At 42.4% G+C, this 27,378-nt stretch overlaps 1 protein-coding gene across 5 annotated transcripts in view; it reads left to right on the top strand.

Annotated features, from left to right (window-relative positions):
- ets1 (v-ets avian erythroblastosis virus E26 oncogene homolog 1) overlaps window positions 1-22,975 on the top strand; it is a 48,533-nt gene extending 25,558 nt beyond the window's left edge. For 4 of the 5 annotated variants that reach the window (XM_070543180.1, XM_070543182.1, XM_070543183.1 and 1 more), the window contains 7 exons: window positions 11,480-11,599; window positions 13,154-13,354; window positions 13,598-13,675; window positions 13,836-14,081; window positions 16,646-16,906; window positions 19,989-20,107; window positions 20,325-22,975. In XM_070543180.1, coding sequence (XP_070399281.1) covers window positions 11,480-11,599; window positions 13,154-13,354; window positions 13,598-13,675; window positions 13,836-14,081; window positions 16,646-16,906; window positions 19,989-20,107; window positions 20,325-20,540 — 1,241 coding nt within the window. In that variant the 3' untranslated portion in view covers window positions 20,541-22,975. The remainder of the gene's footprint in view (window positions 1-11,479; window positions 11,600-13,153; window positions 13,355-13,597; window positions 13,676-13,835; window positions 14,082-16,645; window positions 16,907-19,988; window positions 20,108-20,324) is intronic. The other variant, XM_070543181.1, reaches the window with a different exon arrangement.
- The last annotated feature ends 4,403 nt before the right edge of the window (window positions 22,976-27,378 follow it).

Genomic DNA, 27,378 nt, shown 5'->3' on the forward strand with positions numbered 1-27,378 from the left:
AATAAGCTACAAATGCCTGAATTATGGTGTTTTAAAAGTCACGTTTCTATGAAGAACTTTTTACACCTTTAATGACATTCATCAACTTATGTTCAAGATGTAGACTTTTACATTTATTTTAATCCAGGTCATACAGGATAATCACAGAGGTGCTACCCATGGCACTGTTCTGGTACCATCAGCTTAGTGATGCACTGATTCTGGTTTAAAGGGTTACGCTTCTATTTCTGTTCAAATATGACTCTGGAAGTAAAATCTTGTACATGGAAGACATTTTTTTGAGTATTAGTATTTGATAATGGCGAGTTCACAGATCAAGAGGAAAAAAAAGAGTTTTCACTTTCAGATATGTCTCAGTCAGTCCATCATTTGTCAAGGTGTCATGCAAGCAGCAGGGCTAACCAGCTAGGTGTGTTGTCCAGCTCAAGGTTACCATAGTCTACTGTTTAAAGACAATTTCAATTTAAACTTTGATCAAGTTTTTCATTTTTTTAGTTTTTTTCATTAGGCACAAGTGGTCTCCTAACATTGTCCCTCACCGTGTAGGATGATTGTTATATATTAATCGTTTCTTACTTTAGAACAAAAGCTCACCTTTTAGAAAGTGCATACGTCCAAACTGAACCACAGGTGCAACCAGTGCTTCTTCTGTTGACTTATTTTTTACTGTTGTAATTTAACTGATTAAAGTTTTCTGCTGAAAGTCGTCTATCCGTATCTCTGTTTCTGTACAGTTTTGTTTACCTCTTTGCTCCCTCTGGAGACCTCTCACCTGTCTCTGACCTAAATATCTAACAGGACAGAAAGGTCTTCCTAGCCAACAGGGGAGACATGCAGGGGTCCTTAATAACCCCCCTTCTCCTGTCTCCCTTTCTCCTTTCATCTCTTCCTCCCTTTCCCTCACATCCTCCTCCTCCTCCCCCTGAGTGGCTGAAACTGACTTTCCAGAGGAAAGTAGAGGCAGGCTAAGGTGATGAGTCTGCACAGCTGCCTCTCCTGCTCCACTGCCTGGAACACTTGCTCCAGGGGTAGTACGAGGGCAGGTGGGGGTTTGGAGTGACATGGAGGGCCACAACCATTTTTGCGTGCAGGCTTTACATCTTTGTGGCGTTTCACTTCTCATTTTTAAGCAAAGTTTTGGTCATACATGGTGGCATGTTTGGTAGATTTGCATTTTCTTTCATCTGAGATTTTTACATGAACTAATCCCTTGTGCCTTTGTAGTTCAGGTGGCTTTTGGGTCTGTGAGGGGATCTGTAAGCTGCATTGGTGTCTTATGGAAATCTGACACTAATTGCCAGCTTTGACCTACTAAAGGAGGTGGTTCAATTCACCACAGTAACCAGCTTCACCCTGCTGTCAATACCTGCAGAGCGCAGCTTCATACATACATGCATGCATCACATACACAGAAAAATGTGCTGATGGCTGCAGCCACATTTCCAGAGTGTATCACTATCTTGCAAAACCGTTTTGCAATGCTAGGTCCTACTTTTGCTCTCTTGGGTGCACTCAGGTCACATAGGCCTGTCAAGGAGGAGCTCAAAACCACACTGAAACTTTTCTTTGACTCACACTCACACACACACACACACACACACACACACACACACACACACACACACACACACACACACACACACACTGCAGGGTTGGTATCATCCTTCTTATTTGATAAACTAATGTTCAAGGGTGCTCCCAATGCTAATTAGACAAAACAGAGTTTAAAGCAGGACATGCAGTTTAATAAGCATTTGTCTTAAAACGTCTAAACACTCTCTCTGTGGATGCAGCTTAGTAGCTTCTCGTTGCACCATGGCAAGTCCAGCTGTCGCTGTTCTCTGAAACACCTGCAGCAGCACAGCCTTCCATGCTGTCTATCCCACTGACAGGCTTAAGGGGCGTTCAGCCCTCTCTGCTATGCCGTTTGGGTTTTTTTTTTTGTGACGGAAGTGCAGTTGGCGTCAGCTTACTCGAGGTCTCTTCTCGCTCACCAGATGAGGTCCTTTTCTTTCAAAGTGTTCATGGTTTCAAGAGGTGCCACCAAACTGAGCTTCTAACGTTTCGCCTGCATTACAGTGAACAGTCCCTGGATCGCTGCGCCAAATTCACAGTGAGCCCAGACAATAGGAGCTTGTTTCTGACATCACTGTGTAGCCAAAACAAAACGCAGCCCTCCAGAGGACGGGTTAATAAGTGGTTAAAAAGTTACTTAACAGTACAATCAAGTCAAAATTTCACATTTTACTGCTTGATACTCAGTCAGTCATTTACAAGGTAGGTAGCTTTTTTAGGTTGAGCTGCCCCTCGTTCACATTAGGTGCTGGTTTCATAAGGCCTCAAAGTTGGGGTTCAGTGACTGATAGGAATGTTTGTGAGCATGCCCTGTTGGGTGGCATGCATGGACGCCTGGAGAGAGCCTGAGAGCTTATCTGATTAAAATCCTGCAGTTGTGATGTTCCTGCAGAGAGGCCTTATATGGCATCTATTTCCACATCTGCTATGTAGAGGACAAGCACACACAGGCCAAGCCACATGAATGACTCTTAGACGGACCTGAGACTCTGTGGTTTTCCATGGAGACACCCTTGTCAAGGCTTGGAGGAGAAGGGGGAGCTTGTGACAGAACAGAGTTACATAAGCTTCAGATTTTGGCTATAATGTGTCAGTGCTGCTTCAGCAGTGTAATATATGGCAGTGGTTGAATGTGGCAGCTGTGTAAACACTGTTTGGGTGATCCAGGTCAGTCTTGATGTGGTCCGTTGGTGAACCTGGCCAAACAATGTAACATTCTTTTTTTGTGTGAGTGAAAAAGGGTGTGATATCAAGCTCTGATTGGTCAGTTCATGACATCACTCAAATGGTATGAGAAAGTATTTGACCAGGCCATGTCTGGACCTTCAGGGCCAGATACCAGCTTCATCAATGGCCTCTCTATCCTAGCAAGGCTGATCAACATCTCAGTGGCTACAAAAGAAGCTGAAATCTCCACACTGACACAGGCTTTTCTTTTTTCCCGTCCTGTGCATTACGCCACTTTGTTAGATGAAATGGGTTATTTTCCATTTTTAGCTAGGGCTTTATTCCTTGCACCTTCATCTGCTCCACTGCCCATAAATGAAAAATCACAATACTGCGTGGGTCCTTTCTCAACGCCTCTCTGGTGACTACACGCCTTACTCTTAGCTTATAAAGCTTAGTCATAAAACAGGGCGTGCTAGCTCCAGATACAGAACTCTGCTAAATAATAAACATATGGTGAGAGAGGGGGTTGGAGGGGCTGGGGAATTGTCAAGGTGTGGTCAATGTGATGGCAGTAAATGGTTGAAATAATAGTCATCAAATCATAGACTGTGAAACGGCCCTTTTTTTAGTCATGTTCCACAAAAAAAGCCAAAATAAAAGAAAAAAGTTCATTAGCTTGGAAAATAACATACAAACAAGCATTTTTTTGTAACTATAGTAATTTTATCAACCCACTCAAACAATCCTTCCTCAAGTGTTCCTCCCCCTCCTCTCTCTTTCTTTCCATCTTTTCCTCTCATTGGCTACATGAGTTTTCTCACGACTCCTTGATGTGGTATATGGTGAGTTCCCTGTGAGTGCACTTTGTCCCATCCCCAGTCATTCCTAGCTTGTAATCCTTGAGTCACAGCGCGAGACGCCTGCTGCACCACACGCCACTGGCTGTTTGACTGACTTACTGGTTTCTGGTTTTGCCGTCCACATTCTGGTCTGTCTAAACCAGCTTTACACCTACTTTAAATGGTCCTATCACTGATTATATATCCTACTATTACTTATCATGTGTTGTTTCTCTTGTGTTTTACATTCAAAGCTACTATTTCATTTATTACCAAGCTAGTCCTAAAAGGTCTATTTCAACACGGACACACTGATGTCCACATTGAGGCCGTACCGCTCATCTTTTTTAGGGTTCGCTCCAGATTTTCTTTCTTTATTAACTTTTTTTTGCCACACACCACCTGTTTTCTTGAGTCAGCATACTCTGAGTGACGGCTCTGCAATCTGGTGAAAAAGTAGAGCACAGCCACAGATGATCAGATCTACAGCTCTAAATTCTGTATTGACTGGCCATCTTGTTCCATCAAAAACATACAAAAGCATGAGAAAACAACAGGTAAAGGAGAGTTGGATGAAGTCTGCTAATTTGGTGCTATGTTATGGTTCTTATGATTATCTTTATCTCATAGAATCTAAAAAGGAGAAACTTTCTCCAGATTTGAGGCTGTTTCAGATGCAACTTTATTTTCTGTGTTCTGGGTTTTCCTTGCCCTTTAAATGAAAAATGACCCACACTTGTATAGCGCCTCTCAGAGTAAGGACTCCAAAGCGCTTTACACTACAGTGTATCATTCATCCATTCACACACACATTCACACACTGATGGTGATGAGCTACGTTGTAGCCACAGCTGCCCTGGGGCGCACTGACAGAGGTGAAGCTGCCGAGCACAGTCCCTCCGACCACCACCAGCAGGCAAGGGGAGTTAAGTGTCTTACCCAAGGACACAACAGCAGAATTCACTGTCCAGAGCCGGAATCGAACCTGCAACCTTCCGATTACTGGACGACCCGCTCAACCTGTTGAGCTACTGCTGCCCTAACCACATGTGGTGCAAGCCAAAATCTCAACAATTGATTTTTGAATCTGTGCAGCAAATTTGTCTTGTGAAGATTATGTGCGGCCCCAAATCTAGCGTTTGTTTGATTCATAGTTACGTGGTTTCACTAAACAAATTATGAGTCACCGTGTGGAATTTTACAAGATACGGTCATCGCTCGTATCATGACCAGTCACATTGTCTAATGAAGCAGCACGCTATCCCCTGAAGTCCAGTCATTCTTTGATGAAATGAGTCACAACCCGTCTGTGCATGTTAATGTGTCTCTGTGTGGAAGAACTGGAGAGAGAGAGAGAGAGAGAGAGAGAGAGAGAGAGAGAGAGAGAGAGAGAGAGAGAGAGAGAGAGAGAGAGAGAGAGAGAGAGAGAGAGAGAGAGAGAGAGAGAGAGAGAGAGAGAGAGAGAGAGAGAGAGAGAGAGAGAGAGAGAGAGAGAGAGAGAGAGAGAGAGAGAGAGAGAGAGAGAGAGAGAGAGAGAGAGAGAGAGAGAGAGAGAGAGAGAGAGAGAGAGAGAGAGAGAGAGAGAGAGAGAGAGAGAGAGAGAGAGAGAGAGAGAGAGAGAGAGAGTTTACATAACTGCTGTGTTATCCTCATGAGCTGGAAATCGCTTCCATCTCTTCTTGCAGAACACACGGACTCGTAACTTTTTTCACGTTATCAAACTCTGGAGTACATCTGCTAATCAGTGAAGTCAGCTAAAACATGAGGTGTTTCGAGATATCATGCGTAGAAAAAACACTTGTATCTTAATAAGATAAAGGACAAAATATGCGTGCAGGTTTTTTCCGTTCTATATTTCATACGCCTATTAGCCGTAGAAGCGACACAGAGCTTAAAATAGAAGGGCAATTCATCATCCAGAGCTGAAACCATTTTGCCACTTATACCACAAGTCCTTTTTGGTCACATTAAAGGAAAACCAAAAAGCTGTGAGAAGCACATTAGCGATTGTAAAGCAGAGGTGGAATGTGAGGCATGCAAGATGAAAACACTGTGGTCTAGTGGGAATGCATTTATCAAGTATTCATCTGTGGACCATAGCCTCCTTATATACAAGCAACAGTCTCTCATGTGTATGCATCATGTATAATTAGAGCCAGTCACTGCATGTCTTGTGTGCATACATGTTGCATGCACTGGCTGTGAAGCATCGGTGGAGTGTGGATGTGTATCTGCACAGTGTTCCACATCACTCACACTCGTATCAGAAACCTGGTTGTGGAATGTATCAGTTTGGACTGAGAATAGTGCAGGCACCGTGTTTTGTGGGAAAAAAATGAAACGCAGAAAGTAAACTGTTTGTCAGATATGTCGTGTGTTTGGTTTAATGCCTAAACAGTTCCCCCAGAGCATCCCATGTCTGTTTATAACAAGAACAGACGCTTTGGGTGGGGGGTATCAGGCTTGGAGTTGCTAGCTTGGACATGGCAGGGCATCCCGCTATGCTAAGTAGCAATATGGCTAAAGATCATCACAATCTTTCATTTTCATATGTGTTCCCATGTTGGGTAGTAAATTTCTGTTATACACACTCTTGCTCAAGCCTAATGACTTGTTGCGTACCCCAAAGCCAGTTGTTTTCTTGTAGCTGAGGGTCACAGAGCAGCAAACCTTGAAGCAGTTAAATATGAACCACTGTGCCAACTTTTGCGGAAACCAAACATTTCCTCTTTTTCTCTTGTTCATTTTGGATGCAAAATAGTCCCAAAGACACATTTTACTGGCTTCAGTGTCATATTGAGTACTGGGACGATGTCTTAAACACTAGAGTTAATGTGCTTCTACATCACAAGCTAATGTGATTTCATAAATGGAGGGAGTGGAGGAAAGAAAGACAGACAGGGAGTTATAGGGAATTAGTCGGACTTGTTGTCTGCTCTAGTAGCCACTGTGTCTGTGGTAGCTATTGTCCAGAGCAGCCCTACTTTCCTGGCCAAAGACAGATGTCAGCAGTGGTCGTCTTACCCCACACAGCTGCCTAACATCACCACAGGCTTGTGTTTCGGGAGGGCATCCAGAAGCTAGTGGTGTAGACATAAGAATAAAACTAGTGTTTTAGCAAACACTGCTGTCTGATGGTGGGATTTTCCTGGTTTGGAGCTGGAATGATTTAAACTGTTGTTGACCTGCTTTGGAGCTTGTTTCGGTCTATATCTGGTTTTGCTTCATCACCTTGCCTCTACTTCTATTCCTGGTCTTTGGGTTTGGGGTGGAAATCTAAACAGCTGGGATGGATGAACAAGCAATCCTCTGAAAACCAGACCGGCACCCCATACTCCTCCTCTTGCTTGACTGGAGCTCTCAGTAGGCACTTTATCACCCCATGGTACTGAATGGACCCCTTCATATGGGTTGAGTTTATGACCTTGCGTTCCCAGACCAAGGGTCTAGATATAGATCTTCATCAAAGACTCTCTTAGCCACCCCTTTTAGCTCAGGTCTGATGTGGGCACCATGGTCCACCAATCACAAGCCTTTACCTGTACAACTTTTGTTTTATTTTTTCATTAACTTTGTTGTTATGGTGTTGATTTACATTGGGGGAAATTCAGAAAAGCCTATAACTTTGACCTAAACTTTACCTCACTTCCCACAGGAAGTTGCAGCTTACCCACAGGAAATGGACACTTTCACATATTTAAAGAAGACCAACTTTAAGCTACAGTGGGGCACAGACACAGAAACAAATGGTACATTTGTCCTTTGTCCACTCCTTTTCATTTTAACTTACTCCCGTTTTTTAACTCTCTTGGGCTATTTATAGCTTGGTCTCATGATAGTAAGCATATTGTCTCTTATTTGTTAGGCCTGGTTGCCTGCTTTGCTTCTATCATTGCATCATTCTGAGTGGAGGCTGCAGTCCAGGCTTTATGAATGAACCAAGCCTCTGCCAGAGGATGGGAGATGGCACAGATCCCATTGTGATGTCACTGTAAAGACGAGAAGAAGAGAGGGAGCTTTATGAATCTTCTCATTCATTTCTTTGCCTTTTTCTCTCTTTTTTGGGGTCCAACCCATTCTTTTGTGAAGGGATAGGCTCATTTTTAAGGCCAATCACTTTCTCCTCTTCGACCCCGTCACCCATCACTCTTGATATGTTCCTAAACCTGGTTCTGCTTTGCCCAGCAGTGCCTGATTTGAGCCAATGAACTCTGCATTCATTCACAACAACACTAATTCAACACTGACGATATGGGACGTGAGTCAAGAGTCACATTACAACCCATTATCTCATACATCATGGTAGGAGGGGAGTGGCTAATCAATACCTTTTACTGTACATCCAGATTAAACACACGTCTCAGTTCATCAGTCAGTCTCAGAATAGATTTACTTTCATTACGAAAAAGGGCTTCAGTACATATACTTTCCACTCCAGAGCGCCCCCCTTCCAATGCCAGCCTTGTTGGTGAAATGTGGATGCCATAATGCTGCATGTGATTTACACCCTCTCCCACACTTGGTGAGCTAAGTGGATGGGACTCGTTTTGCGGACAGACCCACGCCGTCTAATGTGGAAAGTGATGACTGGTGGATGCTTTAAGCGTCAGTGCGTACTGACCATTCTGCATCTAATGGGACTCGCAGGCATTGAAATCGTATCAGGACTTCATCATTTACTAGAGATTGTCTAGAACCGAGCTCGCCTCCCTCACTAATGGATGCACATTGTACATTAGCACTGCCGCAGATAACTTTCATATGGATCATTCACCATGGAGACTGCTCTATTATCATTCCACTTTAACATTTAGAGTTTGGCTTTCAGTGTTGCTCTGCCCTCTACTTAATGTTGTATTTTTTTTTAAAGATTTCAGCTCTGTTCATAAAAGCACATGCATATAAAATACTAAACATGGCCGTCTTTGCTGCCGTCTAACTTTGCAGCCTGCTCTGAATTCCTGCAAGGAGCAAGCAAATATTCCACTTCAATTCCACTGTGAGGAAAAGAAACAGCAAAAGTTGCATTTCACAATTTAATTTGGCCTTTAATCATGACTCGCATATTTCCCTCTTGAGTGTGCCTCATGTTAGTTCTCATACGATGGTGTTGAGTGTCTTTGATGGAGGATTTGGTGCTAAAGTGGGTTCAAGTCTGTGTGGGCGAGCACACACTGGGGCCGAGTTGATAAAAGCGACAGGGAGAGCGGGAGTGGAGGGGGGTTAACGGTTCGAAAGTGCACACAAACTCCACTCGATCCAGCTTAAATAAACTGCCACATTTTGCCTCTGCCTTCACTTCAAAGCGCAGTCTGAGCCCAAGTCCCATCTTAGTTTGCAGCGATCTGCAACATGAGCGCGGCGCGATAAACCAAAGGCAGACAGCTCACTGGATGATTTTGTAAAGTTTATTACGATGTGTGAAAAGTGTGTGACGATAGTCCACAACCCGCAAACCTGCATCAATAGAATAAACAATGTTTTGTTTGTTTACCGGTCCAACATGACAGCATGTCTATCAGAGTTGCATGGAGAGTGATCCATGATGAATGACTCGCAGTCGCACTTTTCAGAGGACTCCAAAGTGCTTTACACTACAATGTATCATTCATCCATGCACGCAGACATTCACGCCCTGGTGGCGATGAGCTGCTTGTAGCCACAGCTGCCCTTGGGTGAAATGACAGAGGCAAGCTGGGTTAAGTGCCTTGCCCAAGGACACAACAGCAGAATTCTCTGCCGGGAGCCGGGGTTGAACCTGCAACCTTCTGATTACTGGACAACCCGCTCTACCTCCTGAGCTACCGCTGCCAAAAAACAAAAAAAAAAACAGTGAGTTATCTGTATTCTGTTTCAGGTCTGCTGTGACTCTTCTTATTTTAGGGAGAAAGAAAAAAAAAAACAGAAAAGAAAAGCAACCAAAAAATAGAAACTAAGAGATCTAATTTTACAAACAGCCAGACAGACACTGGTTACATGGGTGAAGGAGGGACAGCTGCTGTGCATTCCAGACAAGGTCAAGACATCAGAGGGTGGTGAAAAAAAGCATGAACTAAATGTTGCCCTACTGTGTTGCTGGCAGATACAAACCGCCAGCCGGTGGAGATGCCAGCACATCCAGGGCTTGACAAATGAATGTGCTCCTCTGGGGAGTGGCAGCACTTTCCCCATAACTAATCTGCTGGTAGTGATTTGGTTATTACAGCCTTAACAGCAGTGAAAGATGTGGTTATTACAGCCTTAACAGCAGTGAAAGATGAAGTGAGATGATAGCTATGTCACAAAAGTTTGCTGTGCAGGTCTGTAGATATCACAGTGTGGTCTGACTTTCTAGCATCTTACACTGTCCACTAAGTTTATCATGCAAAATGTTTTGAGCACAAAAAGATTTGACTAGATGCGGGCATTATGGTACATAAGCTCATGTGGTTTCTGCAGATTGGGTGATAAAACTGCTTATTTGGCTTTCGTGCATCTGTTTATAACCATTTGTGGAGTTAGTTTTTGGTTTTTTTGCAGCTCCTGGAGGCTCAGGGAGCTTCTCATCCCCCCCATCCCACATGTCTGCAACTCAGTCAATCTAATTAAATGAGTGCAAGTCATCAGGCACTGTTTAAAGCCATCAAAGGGAGCTCTGTTCCGTGCTGGGTGCCCACTGGCAGCAAGCAGAGAACAGTAAACCTTGTGTGTCACTGAAGCCCTCAAGACGCGTCCCCCCCTCAGGCCTCTAAGCCACCCGCCAGCAGCCACTGTGACATCATCACCCCATCCTTTGACCCTTGACCTGTCAGAATGTTTGACCCCATACTTGGTCTTGTGACAGCAGGCCCAGTGTGTTGGAGGGGGCGCTGCAGGAGGGCTAGCTGGGGTCGTGGTGTCACTGATGGGCACCAGGCGTTGCTATCCCACCCAGAATGTAAGATTAGAGAAGAAGAAAGAGTTTAAAGTTTCTGTGGCATGAGTTTCCACAAAAACTCTTATTTTTTAGTACATTTGACACAAACACTCAATGTAAATATTGCACTGTGTTGTTTTTTTCATAAATTTCTGCTTTGACCATACTGTCAGGTAGGGATGTGAATCTTAGAGCAACTCACGGTTTGATTCGATTCTGATTCTCGGGGTGCCGATTCGATTCAGAATCGATTCTCGATTCTCAATTTAAATCAATTCACAGTCAGTATTAACAAAGAGTGTCAGCTCCAGGATGAACTACTTTGTTGTACAAGTTAGTTAAAGCTTTGGGACATTTTTATTTGAAACTGGTCATGCTCCAAAAATGCAAATTTACAATGTAAAATAAAGTGATTCTAAAACTGTAAACAGAAGCAATCTTCTGACCAAAAGGCAACATTTATTTTTGCTTACCTTGTAAAATATAACACATCTGTAGTTACCTAACAGTAGCTTTGAAAGTAATATGGTCAAATACGTTTCAAGTATGTGTAGAAACAAGTTACATGAGTTATCCTGAGTACTCATTTATCAGCTTAGAAAATAAATATGAGAATGTCTCAAATTTCTGGGTATGGAAAAAATTACATTCATGTGCCCTCTTATCAGCAGATTCAAACATAAATCATCTCAATTTATGGGACCACAAAAGTAAACGGAGTACTGACTCTCCTAACAAAGATCAAAAAGTGCATCTCAAACCTGTAACATGCCAAATATTTGAGTTCTTGGAATCGATTCTGAACCTTTGTGAATCGATTCTGAATCTTTATAAATAAGAATCCCGAGTCAGACTTGAATCGATTTTTTTCAGCACCTATACTGTCAAGCCTGTCTGATCCTTGTAATTATGTATTCTGTAAAGTTTACCGTTGATATTTAAACATCAACATGCGTTGTTGTTTTAGCTTGCGATTCATGTGTACATTCTTGTTTTGCAGATCCAGAGTTTGGAGATGTCCCCATGTTGACTCCAGGGAGCAAAGAAATGATGGCCCAGGCTCTGATGGCCACCTTCAGTGGCTTCACAAAGGAGCAGCAGCGACTGTGTATCCCCAAAGGTAATCTGGTCGGATGCTTGGATTCTCATAAGTGCCTCATAATGTTTCCACTGAGATAATCAGAATTTAATCAGCCAGGCACGAGCGAGCAAAATCACCAGAATGTGCTTTGTATTGGTAGAGTCAATTGTTCCAAATCACACGCCAAGTTTAGAGCATTTAATTTAGTCAAGGCATCTCTTACATCAGCAGGGTCCAGTGCTTGTCCTTGAAGGAGGCTGTTCTCCACCAATGGTCCCAAATATTCTAATGTATGTTTCTTTTCCTTTTATCTTTTTACTAGTCTAAGTGACAATGTGTATTTTCCCTGGCAATAGGGAGCAGTACATACCTAAATCATTACAACCGAGCTGTATTTTTGTGTTTTAGTAAGACCTTACAAATGGCATTAGGGTAAAAAAAAAGGCGTATTTTGTCAGGTTGTTTAACCTCCAGCAAAGTGACAAGAACATCAGACCGAGTTTCATCACTGGCAACGAGTGAAGAGGTAAATGTGCAAAATAACGTTCATGAATGGAGAAAGTTTTGTAACCGCTTGTTACAAATCAGTAAATGCATTTTGTCCTCATGGGTTCCTGTAGAAGGAAACATCCATCCATCCATTTCCATCCGCTTATCCAGAGTCGGGTTGCGGGACAGTAGCTTAAGGTGAAAGGCCCAGACTTCTCTCTCCCCAGCCACTTGGGCCAGAAGGAAACATGCCATCTAATATGGCGTCGCCCAGAGACCTACACCCACTCCCATGTATTTTAGACCCGTTAATTATGGTTTTATGAGGCTGCCATTATTTTTCAACAACTGGGCATCATTTCATTAATTTTCAGCAACATTTTGAGGGATGTTTCCTGAGCTCAATGGTAAAAAACACACATGATCTGTTTGAGTGCAGTATATTGCCCCCCCCCCCCCCAAATAAGAAACATATATATGTGTGTGTGTATATATATATATATATATATATATATATATATATACACACGCACACACACACACACACACACACACACACATATATATATATATATATATATATATATATATATATACACACACACACACACATATATATATATATATGTGAGTGTGTGTATATATATATATGTGTGTGTGTGTGTGTGTGTGTGTGTGTGTGTGTGTGTGTGTGTGTGTGTGTGTGTGTGTGTGTATGTATGTATACAATATGTTTGTGGCACAAATTGTGTTGTTTTGTTTTACTAACCACCTCTAGGGCATAGTGGTCAAAAAACTGTGAATTATACAATTTAAAGTATGGTTAATATTACAATAAATGCCCCAAATGTCTTGAAATGGGTCAAGATCAAATCTCTCGGCAACTGTTTGATAGCTTGCAGCTTGTGCTGAAAAAGAGTCCATCTTTATCGAACCCATCGCAAATTTAAGTATGCAACAAATTTATGTATGAAACAAATTTAAGTATGCAACAAATTTATGTATGAAACAAATTTAAGTATGCAACAAATTTCCATCAGCAGTGTGGACACAATCCAGCCTTTAACATTATGTATGCTTATTTTCCCTTTTAATTGTGCCCAGATCCCAGACAGTGGACAGAAAACCACGTGGCGGAGTGGCTGACGTGGACCGTGAATGAGTTCAGCCTGAAGAACGTCGACTTTGAAAAATTTAACATGGATGGAGCCACGCTGTGTGCAATGGGGAAGGAGCGGTTCTTGGACTTAGCACCGGACTTTGTTGGCGACATACTTTGGGAGCATTTAGAAATGCTTCAGAAAGGTAAGAGCTCGCAGGATTGTTTCTTAGGATGACGATTTAAAAATGCATGCTAGAAAAAGCTAATTTCACTATTTATTCCAATTGAGGGTTTTGTAGCATTAGTTTGGTAACAGGAGCTGAACAGGAAGGCACGTTTTGGCTGGAGTCATTAATTTTTGATAGTGCTGGATGCAGTTACATGATAGAAAACAAAAATCAATGATGAGGTCACTGATGCTCACTCTCTATCCATTTTTTATGAAGAGGATACAAAGCATTACCCCATCAATGGACTGACCTCCAACTTCCAGGAATCCCGCTATACCTCAGACTATTTTGTCAGTAAGTACTTATCCCAATCCTTGTCAATCACTATGTCTTGCAGGGTACACGCTCAAGAAATGAATACAAATGTGGCAAACATCTACGTTCACACCTGGAATTTGATCCCCCACAATAAAAGATGCTCTTTTCTAGCTTAAACATTCTCATGTGTTCCCAGGCTATGGCATTGAGCATGCTCAGTGTGTCCCTCCTTCTGAATACTCAGAGCCCGGCTTCATCACAGAATCCTACCAGACGCTCCATCCCATCAGCTCAGAAGAGCTGCTCACACTCAAATACGAGAGCGAATATCCTGGCATCATCCTGCGAGACGCGGCACTGAACTCCATGCAGGCCGACTACTTCACCGTCAAGCAGGAGGTGGTGTCCCCCGACAACATGTGTGTGGGACGCCTGAGCAGAGGTGAGACGTCACACTGCTGCAGAGGACAGCTGCATTTCATAGAACATTTTCCAGAATTTGAACAAAGCATCCTCGCGGCGAAAGGCACTGTGTTTGTAAATGGAATATTTGAGAGGATGTTGTGATGGTGCGTGCGAGTGCGTAAGGTGTCTGCCTGCGTGCGATTGTGCTGAAGTAAACAAAATCTTGTCGTGCCACATCAGTGTGCACGTAATAGGAGAGAAACTAGGCAGGCCCTCTGGTTGGTTTGTGGTTCGAGCTAACCCGCCTCACACACTCAGAGATAGGGTTGGAAAAAAAAAAGCCCTATTGTTTTTGTCAGAGTGATACACGAAGCAAAGCCACAGTCTGTTTTCTTCTTACCGCCTGTGTCCCGTATGTAAAACAGCTCAAGTGGTTTAACCTTAAAGCAAAGGTGTATATTTTTTTCTTGGCCTCTTTTCCTCAGCTCCGCCCCTGCGTTCTGGGTAAGGAGACAGAGGTGTCATCGTCAGGGTTTTCTCATGAATCGCTTTGTTGTTATTTTTCAAAAAAATGCACAGGCTTGTTTTGTCTCCCAGTGATCGTTCACAGTAGAATTAGCCGCCTGGTTTACATTTACAGCCTTAGAGTGAGGCTTTTCTTCTTACAAATCCCCCAGCTGTATAAATGAGTAGCATGCATGCCAATCCACTGCAGCGCTTTACGCATTCGCCTGCAAGTTTGAAGGTCCAGTCGTCACGCAACACACATACCAGGCTTTCTGAGCGTCGTCTTGTTCTTTCTCGACGTGGGAAAGTACGTTGGAGCTCCGCTGATTTCCACATGTGGCTTCAATTTCACCAGCTGAAGATTTCAGCATCAGTGGAGCTGCATTATCTGTCATTTGTTAATGACCTACCATTCAAAGAGCACGCGTATCTTTCCCAGGGCCAAAAATAGCAAGACCATTTGTGTGATTGTCTCCCATTTAGAATCAAATCCAAATGGTGGTTTTAAAAAAGTAAATGAGGTGTGAAATGTAGAAACAGGAGCTTTGGCACAGTAATATTTATTGTTGTGTTGTTGCAGACATTTGCTATTGTGTTAAAATATTTAAAAATGTGATTAATTCCTGTGTTTGGATACTACAATTATAAAGGACATGTGCATGGGGTCCTCACAAAGTTGTGGTTATTTCAAGGTTATGAAAGTTAATGACTACTTAAAATTATGATTGACCAGGCCTGCCAAGCTGCACATGGTTCACACCTTTTGGCTTTTAAGTGAGAAAACATTTGTTTTTTTACTTGTGATTTTTTAAAATATGATCGCATATGCAGGCTGAATGTAAAAACAGTCTTTTACCCTTTTTTCCTGCTTTAGCCGGCAATTTATCAGATTGGGACACCCACTGAAATCTACGTGACGCTGTAAACTAGCATTCATGAACCACCCATCTCGGCTTGTGACCGGGGAGGCTGTGACGATCTTTGCATCCAGGAGAGAGCAGAGCACCTCTAGGCTAATAAAAGCTAACCGTTAGCATTAGCAACTCTACAACATAGCAGAACTCCTTCAGGCTTGTGTTCTTTGTGGAAATAAAGCATAAATGTTGCAAAGTCAACGAGGCAAAAGAGTCGCGTTGTGCTGACTCAGAATCCTGCCATTTTCTGCTGCCCACTCCTCCGGTTGTCTTCCACCTCCTGAATCAGGAGCTCCAGAGCTTTCCCACAGGACATTCATTTATACTAGAGACCACAACCACTGGAATCAAATAATGAGTGAATCTGAGCTATAAAGTGAGGGGTTTTAGTCGTTCACACAATATACAAACAAAGTCAGTCACACCGATTTAGTGGAAAACAAAACATGATAAGAGGAACTGGACCAATTAAATTAGAGGATTTCATTCTTTGTACCCACTAGTGATAATGATGTAATGCCGCATGACTAATTATCCTTTTAACACTCTGAGATCTATACAAGACACAAGGTCTAAGTGTGGAAAATTCTTTATAACATAATGGCTCTTGGGAAATTGAAAGTGAAATATTAATTTGGAGCATGCTGCGATGTATTTTACAATGGTAAATCATCACATTGTAAGAGACTGGAAAGCTTTAAAAAGAAACTAGAAAATTTCTTGATTTTGATTCTGGTGAAGGTGATGGAAGCAGTAGAAGTGTGTTTATTTTTGTTGCTCCACTTCACAATTAAAACCATCACAAAGTGACAAAACCAATTCAGACCAGGTCCAGATTCAAAGCCAGCTTATACTGCATATAGTACATTATGCTAGTAGTAATATTCTGTTCTGTATTATTGTATGTCATTCTATTAAAGGAAACTAAGCAGAGTTCTTTGAAACTTTACTTTGATGCACTCTGATAGAGTAAAGTCAGGAATACTCTCTTTTACCAGGAGGAATCCTCCAGAACCTGAATGAATGACCAGCAATTAGAAGTTTTATGATAGAAACTGAAACAATAATTAGTGTCAATCCAAACATAGACAGTAAAGAGAAGCATGATGGCTTCAAACAACCAGAATTTCGACTAAATTTCCTTCTCATTGATGAACCCTTGTGCCTTTCTTCCTCTCAGGTAAGCTCGGAGGCCAGGATTCCTTCGAGAGCATTGACAGCTATGAAAGCTGTGATCGACTGACCCAGTCGTGGAGCAGCCAGTCCTCATTCAGCAGCCTGCAGCGGGTACCGTCATACGACAGCTTTGACTCAGAAGACTACCCCACTGCCCTACCTGGCCACAAGCCCAAGGGCACCTTCAAAGACTACGTGAGGGAGCGCTCCGACCTTAGCAAAGATAAACCCGTCATCCCAGCAGCTGCGCTGGCGGGATACACAGGTAGGACGTTTAGTATTTTTGACCTCATTCATTGTTGAAAAATTGTTGAATTGAAAGAATAGTTTTGATAGGCGTCATTTGTAGAGTTAAATAAAAAAAAGTAATAGTTTATTCTCCACTTTCACCACTTTGGCGCAGAGCTGTAACACTTGATGCTCTGCACCAACACGTGGGAGTGCAGAGCCCAAAAAAGACCCCCCCCCCCCCCCACCAAAAAAAAAACAACACTCTTTACTCAGCCGATGCCCAAGTTACACACATCACAGACAGCAAACTGGATTTACTCTCACCTCCTTTTCTTTTTTTCCTTCTCCTTATTTTATGTTTCTCACTTTCTTTCTCTGTCTTCACTTCTCATCTGTCTCTTCGTTATCTGCAGCCCGCATCTCAACCTATTTTCCAGGTCGTCCTAGCAACGCTGGGGAAAATAAAGGAGTTGTGCCTGCCCCCTTCGCGCAGCACTAGAACAAAACTATCTCTACATCTTCGCACTCATACATGCTCCAAAAGCTGCTTAGCACATGTTCTTCAGGTTCACTAAGATGTGCAGATATTTGCAACCTCTGAAGCAAATGCACTATTTTAGCATCTGCAATCTGCTGCACTTGCTACCATGTGCAGCTTGAGTCAACCAACTGCATTAGCACACGCAGAAGGTCCAAAACCAAACTCCAGCTTGCTTGAACACCAGACTAACCTGTCGATGCTGCAGAACGCTGGGATTTTTCCAGTCTTGTCTAGAATTACAGTCACACGACAGCGTGATCGCTTACAATTAAAAAGGGGAAGTCCACCACTTTTTTTCACATCATGAATGATGCCTAAATCAGATTTCATTAAACTGACAAAAGGCCAGTCTGCACAAGTTAAACTGGTCACTTTCAAGGCTGTTGGTCCAAAAACCACTTTTAAGACAATTAGTCAGTCATTTGTAAGTATGCTGGAATGCTCTAATGTAATCAGATTACTGTTGGATCCACGCTGAAACCAATCCAGCTGACCAAAACTAAAAGACCCAAATATTCTAACATTGTGTATTACTGTTAGTATTTTGTGACTCATAGATTATTAACATGAGCATTCATGAAATATTTCTTCTGCACACTCATACGTGGACAGTTTTCATTCTCTTCTCACTGGCAAGTTTTATCCAACGAAATGTCCCTTACAGCCGGGGTATTCAATTCCAGTCCTGGAGGGCTGATGTCCAGCACATTTTTGTGGTTTCTCTGCTCCAACACACTTGATTCAGTGGTTGAATCACCTGTGCAGCTGATCAGGCTCTGCAGAAGTCTGTTAATCACCTGCTGGTTGAAATCAGGTATGTTGAAACGGAGTTAAAACTAAAATGTGCAGGACACCGGCCCTCCAGGCCTTGCAGTAACAGCCCCGTAAACAATGTTCATGGCAGCTTGGTAAGCTGCTCTTGACTTCCTGTTGAAGTCTTGGGGTGACAGGTGACACTTGTACCAGGGAGAAGGTGTCAGATAAGGTTGGTGAGAGATAAATGTGGTATTTTTTTTTAAGTTTCCACTGATAATTTAGTTCTTTTTCACACCTCCAACACTGACATCATGCAGCCTAAAAACAAGTTGAATTTATAAGAAATTACTTGGAGCACTGGCTTGTCTGTTGGTCTGTCTCAGACAAAAACAATAAAACAATCAATGTTCTCATTGCAGTGAGAAATAGTTGTGATGTTAAGGTTTTAAATAGCTTTGGCCTTTTTGTTTTCTCCATAGCCTCAAACACTGTGATTCATTTAACACGCAGTGAATTCGATACTGAGCGTAACTGTGCATAGAAGCCCCCGCCCTCTGAGCTCTTCAATGAGGCCCTTGTGCATCCAAACTGAAACATATTTTTGGAAACTATTTTTTTTTATTCATGTGAGAGGGGTCGCCTGAATTGGAGCACGGGAGCACGGGGGATGGGTGAGGGGGTGGCATTGCCCTCGCGTGGGCTGACTTTTGAACATGAGCCGAATCTTTCTGCGTGCTGCAAGACCACCTATTTCCAGACTCTGCGTGACTGCTGTTATGCACCTTCAATCGTAGCAGGAGCTTAAAAAAAAGGTGTCTAAAATGCCGCCTCAGGTCTTCAAACCCACACGTCTGTTTCCCTGAAAGCTTTGGTTGGCGTAGTTTAAGGGCGCGTTTGGTTTTCTTAGGCACTTGAGAGGTGAGTTCTGCTCAGCTCCAGTTCTTTTGCGTGCTGCACAGGCAGGTGTCATTTCAACATGCGAGACTCAAAAGTGGCTTAGTTCTCGTACGTGCTGAGAAACCACACGATGAAAGTGCAGCGCTGCGAATCTAGTTCACAGACAAAACCAGCCCCCCCGCTTTTTGCGATCGTCTTTGTTCTTCTTTCCCTCCTTTTTTCATGAACTGCATAAAACTCTTGTATTAGTGTTAAAAATAGGCTTCACTGGGTTATTAGCTGCATTTTGTATTTAAAACAAGCATGTCATTGTAGCAGATCTGATGACTTAAGAGCTTCTCGTTCATCTGGAGCCGTCTGTGTGTGAGTCCCGTAGATGTGCTGCAGCGGCTCTCATTTTAAAGCAGTGATTTCATCAGCATGGAACTCATGCAGACAGGCTCTGGATTCACATACAGGACAGGGCAACGGGCAGACAAGGGAATGCATGATGAATGAGACCGTTATATTTAAGAGGACATTTGGTTCCACTGCTTTTTTCTTCAGCCGGACCCACATTAGAGGGTTTACTTTGTCCCTATTCAAACACAACGGAATTACTTGCATGAATATTTAACATCGAAGCGGTGCAAAGTCTTTGACCCCTTTATTTTCTCTTATAAGGCTTGAATACCTCTTGCGCTGCACTTCAATTTGTAATCTAGTTATGCTGATGCAGCCCCTTTTGGACGGCTTTTAGCTTTAATAATCCATGCACAGAACTATTGTCTGTAATGCACAGTTGTAATGCATCAGAACGTGAACATGTACCCTAAAACCAGATTTGTTTGTTCTGAAGTCACACTTACCTCCTGTGCATCGGCACAAACAACGATGCGTGCTTTTCTCAGTTCAAACACCTTGTCTTGCATCTGTTCTGCAGGCAGCGGGCCCATCCAGCTGTGGCAGTTTCTGCTGGAGTTGCTGACCGACAAGTCTTGCCAGTCCTTCATCAGCTGGACAGGCGACGGCTGGGAGTTTAAGCTTTCTGACCCAGATGAGGTGAGAGGTTGTGACCCCGCTAGTCTCTGGCACACGAGATGGGAGGTCCTAAGTAGTTGGCCAGATGAACAAGATGTCTTCTTTGTTCAAACAGTCACCTCTTGTGTTTGACGTTACTGATGTTTTAGACTATTTTAGCCCGCTTTACATTAGCATCATTTCTGTTCTGGAACTTTCAGCTGTTATCTACTGTAAACATCTCTTCTTGGTGTTCCAGGTCGCTCGTAGGTGGGGCAAACGAAAAAACAAGCCCAAGATGAACTATGAGAAACTGAGCCGCGGCCTGCGTTACTACTACGACAAGAATATTATCCACAAGACGTCTGGGAAACGCTACGTCTACCGCTTTGTCTGTGACTTAAAAAGCCTATTGGGCTACACGCCGGAAGAGCTGCACGCCATGTTGGACGTAAAGCCCGATACGGACGAGTGAAAGCAAAGATGGGAAAAAAAACCCAGAAAGGAGCGAGGACACAAGCTAATGAGCCACTTGGACTGAGGCTCGTAAAGTGATCTTAACTGTTTGGTAGAGTTGGTAAACCGGTTATTGGAGGACCAAAAATGTTTTTAATGACAAACTGTGGTCAACTTTGAGCTCCTGTCTGTCAGGCCATGTTTTAAAAGGAAGGCAGAAGCCAAAAACCTGTAATCACACCTTGTTGGATCTGAGATGTGTGTGCGTGAGTGTGTGCATGTGTGTGTGAACACGAGCGTGTCTGATGCATACTGGTATTATTTAGTAACTCAAAGCAAATGAAGTGCTTTTGGGTAGAGTTCAGGTTTTCTTCTGTTCAGAGTCGCTGAGTGGAGGAAGTGAAAAGCACAGAGACACACAACCAAAAGAGATTTTCTTTGTCGGGTTACATAAAGAGCAGGTGGAAAGTTCCTGCTGAAGTAACGGTTGCCAAACTGTAAGGTATTATGTCGTATATATTATAATACTAGAACTCAATTCAAAACAGTTTTTTTTTTTTAGTTAGGGGCGTATGAAAACAGAATCAACCATTGGATGCAAGACTGTTATGTTCTTAACGAGCCTTTTAGCTGAAATGTGTTGAGTTGTGTCAGACAACACTATAGACTCTGGCCCTGTTGTGTGAAGGGAGGTTACTCATACCCCGTTTGCCTGAAAGACAACTGAAAGTAGCCGTTGCTTTTGAAACGGGTGCTTTCACCTTTACGTCCGCCTTGTTCGAGACACGCGTTGTGACTGAAACCTTTTTGTTTTTCTTTTGCATATGCCATGAGTATTAGCAAACTGTAGACAATCTGTATGGGAGGGGAGATTCAAGAGGTTTTGGGTAAGAACTCTTGGAATGTGTCACTGTTCACGCTGGCATTTTGTCGTGTTTTTGTTAGTCCTGTAAATCCATCCAACCACACGTTTTCTAACCGAGGGAAGGATTTGAGAACAATCCTTGGAATGTAGAGTTTGTTATTGAGGAAGGAAAGGAACCAGAGTACAACATACAGGTACATCATAATGGAAAGATGATGAGGATGGAGAGCTGTTTGGTGAAGATGAAGGTGAATAATGCAGGTGATGACCACTGATGGTTGGAAACAGACAGAAACGATGTTGATTTGCTTGACATGTACAAGGCTCACGAATGAAAACAGCTTTATACATGTAGGTGTCAGAACTCAAGGATGTCTCCAGTATGTGCTTCGAGTGCATCTGTGTCAGTCAAGTGGTTATTTTAAAGTGGATAGGCAGCCTGTCCCCTCCAACAGTGGGAACTGTGTCTGCAAACTGGGAAATGCCAAAGTTGAACATTATCTTCGAATACAAAGTTATTGTTTACAGTGGCTGAATGTTACCCTATGGATGAAAATAGCTTTTGAGATGTCTATTTGTTCAGATTGTGTTTCATAATGCTTTATTGAGACCCGGATTACACAAATAAGCAGGAGAGACGAAGCAGGAATAATAACCAAAACCCATGTGAGGTCTTTGGCTGCACAAGACGTGGACCACAATTCTCTTATGTGCGTTGGAAATGGTTGTCTTTTATCTTTTTGGTTCAATGTTTGTAAAGCAGACCGCTTTAGGGGAAAAGTCTTTGCTGATTTGGGTTTTCCACCGAGTGCCGAAACAAGATGCTGTAGTTGTTGTTAATATGTGAAACGCTTGTCCGTCGTTATCAAGCACTGACTGTAAAAACTTGTGTTGCTTCTACAACACAGAGCATTGGGCCAGAAACAAAACCACGTGTTATAAACTGCACTGTATGTTCATTCCTTTTGTTGTGTTGTTCTCAAACAGTGTTTTAAAATTTTTGTTTCTATTTTTAGTCACTTTCTATTAAGTAAAATATTAAACTTGTTTAGTCAGGAATTTTTCGTTTTGTTGTTTTCATGTGGGAGACTCCAATCTACGGCAGGACTGATGCATTATTGACTCACTCACACCAATACCTGATGGCATTTGCATATCTCAAAATGAATTCAGAAGGAAAGCCTTATTGTTTTGGATGTTGTGCTCTTTTTTGTATATTTCAAAATGTTGTTTTGTTTAGTTTTTTATGTTATGAGATAATTTTTTATTGTATTTAGTTCACAAACATTTTGAATATTTTTCAATAATTTATATTTTATAAAAGACAAGAGATGCAGACAGCTGGTGCTTTCACGGGAATTTTAACGGTAGTGCAGGACAAAATAATGTAGCGATTTTTATTTTCCAATTTTTGTTTTTTTTATATATATATATAGAAAATAAACCTGTCTGCTAGAGAGGAAAAAACAGGCTGATGCTGGCCCATCAATGACTTCTGCTGGAAAGGTTTTATAAACTGTAGCTTCTATTTCTAAAGTGTACTTAATGTACTTCAAAATGTTATAAAATATATGTGAAGACAAATTGTATCACTGTGTGGTGTTTCATTTTATTCAGTCATGATGTATTTAGTACATTTTGTCACATATATTGCCTCGGTAGCTCTCTCTATTGTTTTACATAAAACAATGTAAACGTCGGAGTAATCCTAGTGCACTAAAACATTTCCAGACATTATCGTTACATTTTCCAGGTCTTCTATGAAAATCTTTTGGTTTGATGCACAGCATTGACTCATCAGCTTTTAAGGGACATTCTGTCTGATGTTTCTCAAAGTTGCAACTCATCAAATTCAAAGAGTCTGTCAATGTCAGTTTGACTTGCAACACAAAACAGGAAACCTATATATGTCAAAAGCAGCTAGCAAGCTGCATGATCATTTCTACTTTTGAGCTTGATTGTTGAAAAGTCTGATAGCAAACAGTGTTCAACCTTCGTCTGACGAGGCTTGATGATAAGATCGTAAAGGTAAAATGGGATCAGAGCATTGAGAGTCTTAAAGGTGTGGTTCGCTCCTTCAGTCATTACATTTGCAGGGGTTTCTAGAAGGAATGAATGCCAGTAACTACTAGCAGTTATCCAGATCACAGCTGAGCTTCAGACGGCAGGTTTTGGGAGTCTTATTTATGATATTTAAACATCTCTCCTCGGTAACGTGGGTGTTTTATCTCCACAAATAACACAAGCCTGGAGGAGCTTCTGCCATGTGGTGGTGTTACTAATTTTTAACGGCTGGCCAAAAATAGTCGGGACATTCTCTACTGTTTCTTGAACACTAAACCAACAACAGGCGTCCCCCTTCTGAGTCAAGATGGGTGGGTCCATGATCTGTGACGTAGATCTGTCAGGCTTTTCAAATCCTAGAGTTTTACCATCTATTTTCTATCAGAAGTAATGCAGGAGATAGGTGTAGGAGACTATTTTCATGTTTAGACTGCATGAAAAATTGAGAGTGACCCATTGTAAACAGAAATAATGATTAAAAATGGATTTTCAGTGATCCACACCTATAAAAAATGTTATATTATTGCAATTTACCAATCAAAATTTTATTCCATGCTTGAATGAAGCCTGTTTAATTATAACATGTAAAACAGTGCTTAGAAATAAACAGAAACAGAAGCAATGGATCAAGTTTTGTGAAACTGCTGATCTTGTAACAATTTAATAGTTGAAGTGGAGACAAAGTGGGGGGAAAAATTGAAATTTGCACATTTGTTTCCTCGTAATTTACCTCTCATACCCACCTCTTCTACGTCCCAACACTGACACAAAGCTGGCTCGGGCAGACTCTACTCACACATTCACCCCCCCCAAAAAGAAATGATTAAATCTTCCACTGATTTAAAGAGTGTTTAGGAGTGGAAAGACTTGGTGGGGGTTATGGGACAAAGTAAGAATTTCAGTGTACACTGTACAAGTGACAATAAATACTTTGATTGAGCTTTAAAAAAATCCAATCCCAACAGTTCATTAAAGACCAAGTTCACTGAGAAACAGTTTTTTTACTTGTTATTTAGAAAATGATTGGTCTTTCTGAGTTTAACATCATGGCTACTCGTGAAAACAGATTTCTACTTTTATTTCCTAATTTGTCTGCTGATAGAAAATAGACGGGGTAACACTAAAACTATAAAGCAGCCAACTGCACGTCACAATGAAAATTAGCATATCTGGACACACCCATCTTGGCTCGTGACAGGGGTAAGGTTTTCCAGGAGAGAGTAGAGCACTAGTAGAAGCTAATCTTTAGCATTAGCAACTCCACAACAAGGCAGAACTCCTTCAGGCTTGTGGTATTTGTGGAGATAAAACACCAAAGCGGGTTTCCATTAGAATACTTTTTATGTGTATTTATGTGGGCTTTTTGCATCATATACAAAAGTTGAAGGGCTATCTACAATTACCCAATAGACAAAGATCCAAAAGAAAAAAAAAGCATGACAAAAGCATACAGTACTAAAACGATCATAATTCATATCAGCACGTTTCATATGGGTTGTTCCGGTTTTGACTGGTGTGTCCCAGGAACACCGATAAGGTGATGTAAAAATGAAACCGACACACAGGGGCCCATTCATGTTCTTGCAAACCGCCTCATATAAATTCCACTGCAGATGGAAAACATGCTGCACCGTGGCCTGCTGCCCAAACTCCACAGATGTTTGGCCTCTTTGCAGCCATGTAGCGTTGGGAATCAGCAGAAACAAAAAAACATCAAACTCACAGTATTTCTTAGAGGTAGAGAAGATAGATAGAGCAGATGAAACAAACAGCATAAGTGTGTGTGAGTTTAGTTTTTGACATTTACATATTAATCACATTTGCTGTGTGAAATCTCACAGTGACTCTTGTTAACCATGTTGGAAGAATCAATAAAATTAAGTCACAAGTCTGACTTTATTCACTTGTAAATTAAAACAGAAGAGTTGACTTTATTCCAGGTACTCTCTCGTCTGTGCTGTTTCTGGTGGAGGGCAAACTGAGGTTACCCAGGTGGTTCTTCTCCTGTTCCACCTCCTCGCTCTGACTCTGCTGATGATCTAGACCAGACACGATTGCTAAGGCAGGTTTTAAAATACTTTTCCAGACAGCACATGTTCCAACAGACCTGGAACAGACTCCAAATCATTATGTTACCTCTCATACCCACCACTTCTACGTCCAAGCACCGACACAAAGCTCTTAACACAAAACTAGACTCTTCTTACACAAAAAAATCCATCCATCTATTGTCTGAACCCGCTTTGTCCACGTAGGGTCGCGGGGGGTTGGTGCCTATCTACAGTGGTCAATGGGCAATCAGGCATGGTACACCCTGGACAGAGAGCCAGTCCATTGCAGGGTAACACAGAGACACACAGGACAAACAATCACACACACACACACACACACACACACACACACACACACACACACACACACACACACACACACACACACACACACACACACACACACACACACACACACACACACACACACACACACACACACACACACACACACACACACACACACACACACACACACACACACACACACCTAAGGGCAATTTAGACAGACCAATTAACCTAACAGTCATGTTTTTGGACTGTGGGAGGAAGCCAGAGAACCCGGAGAGAACCCACGCATGCACAGGGAGAACATGCAGACTCCATGCAGAAAGATCCCAGGCTGAGAAGCGAACCCAGGACCTTCTTGCTGCAAGGCAACAGCTCTAACCACTGGGCCACTGCGCAGCCCCCACAAAAAAATAAATTATTAAATCTTTCACTGAATGAGTGTTCAGGAGTGGAAAGACTGCAAAGAGCAAAGGAAGTCAGAGCAGAAAGTGAGAACAGTCACAGCTGACAGTTACATAAATATGACAGATAATTTCTTCAGCTCCTCACAATAAAGAATCAACTCTCAAAGTTATCGACTGTTTTGAAAGTTGAATATGTTAGAACATAAACTTAAGTATTTTTTCAGTTTGCTCAACCAATCTCTAGTTGTTTTATGGATTTGGAGAAGGTGTTTGACTGCGCTCCTCGGGGGGCCCTGTGGGGGGTACTCCGGGAGTATGGGGTACCAGGCCCTCTGATATGGGCTGTTAGGTCCCTTTATGACTGGTGTCAGAGCTTGATCCACATTGCCAGCAGTAAGTCAGGCTCGTTTCCAGTGAGAGTTGGACTCTGCCAAGGCTACCCTTTGTCACCGATTCTGTTCATAAACTTTATGGACAGGATTTCTAGGTGCAGCCAAGGTGTTGAGGGCATCCATTTTGGTGGCCTGAGGATTGGGTCTCTGCCTTTTACAGATGATGTGGTCCTGTTGGCTTCATCAGAACGTGATCTCAGGTTTTCGCTGGAGCGTTTTGCAGCAGAGTGTGAAGCAGCTGGAATGAAAATCAGCTCCTCTAAATCTGAGACCATGGTCTTGATTCGGAAAAGGGTAGAATGCCTTCTCTGGGTCAGGGATGAGGCCCTGCCAAGTGGAGGAGTTTAAGTATCTCTTTTTCTTGTTCACGAGTGAGGGAAAGGTGGAGCACGAAATTCAAATTCAAATTCAAAGATACTTTAGTAATCCCAGAGGGAAATTCGAGCTTCAGTACACAAAATTCTGAGATCAGACATACATACATAGGCATAGCCAGATGACAAGAATTGGTGACTGTGGTCATTCGCAACCCGAGTCACGCTACCTTAATAGTGATCAGAGGGTTTATATGAGGATTGGGTCAGGTGGAGGAAAAAAAGGCACATCAGAGTTATCCTCCACAGGGAGGGCAGCTTTGCTATGCAAAAAAACACCTCAGACAGAAATGCAACAGACTCTAGACATCACACAACATAAGTGTCCACTAGGTGGGGAGGTAGGGTTGGGGACTATCCTCACATCAGTGCATGCAGCCGCGATAAGCAGCGCTCATCACCTCTGTTTGGACAGA

The sequence above is a fragment of the Nothobranchius furzeri genome, chromosome 13, assembly GCF_043380555.1.
Source record: "Nothobranchius furzeri strain GRZ-AD chromosome 13, NfurGRZ-RIMD1, whole genome shotgun sequence".
NCBI classification, from domain to species: Eukaryota; Metazoa; Chordata; class Actinopteri; order Cyprinodontiformes; family Nothobranchiidae; genus Nothobranchius; species Nothobranchius furzeri.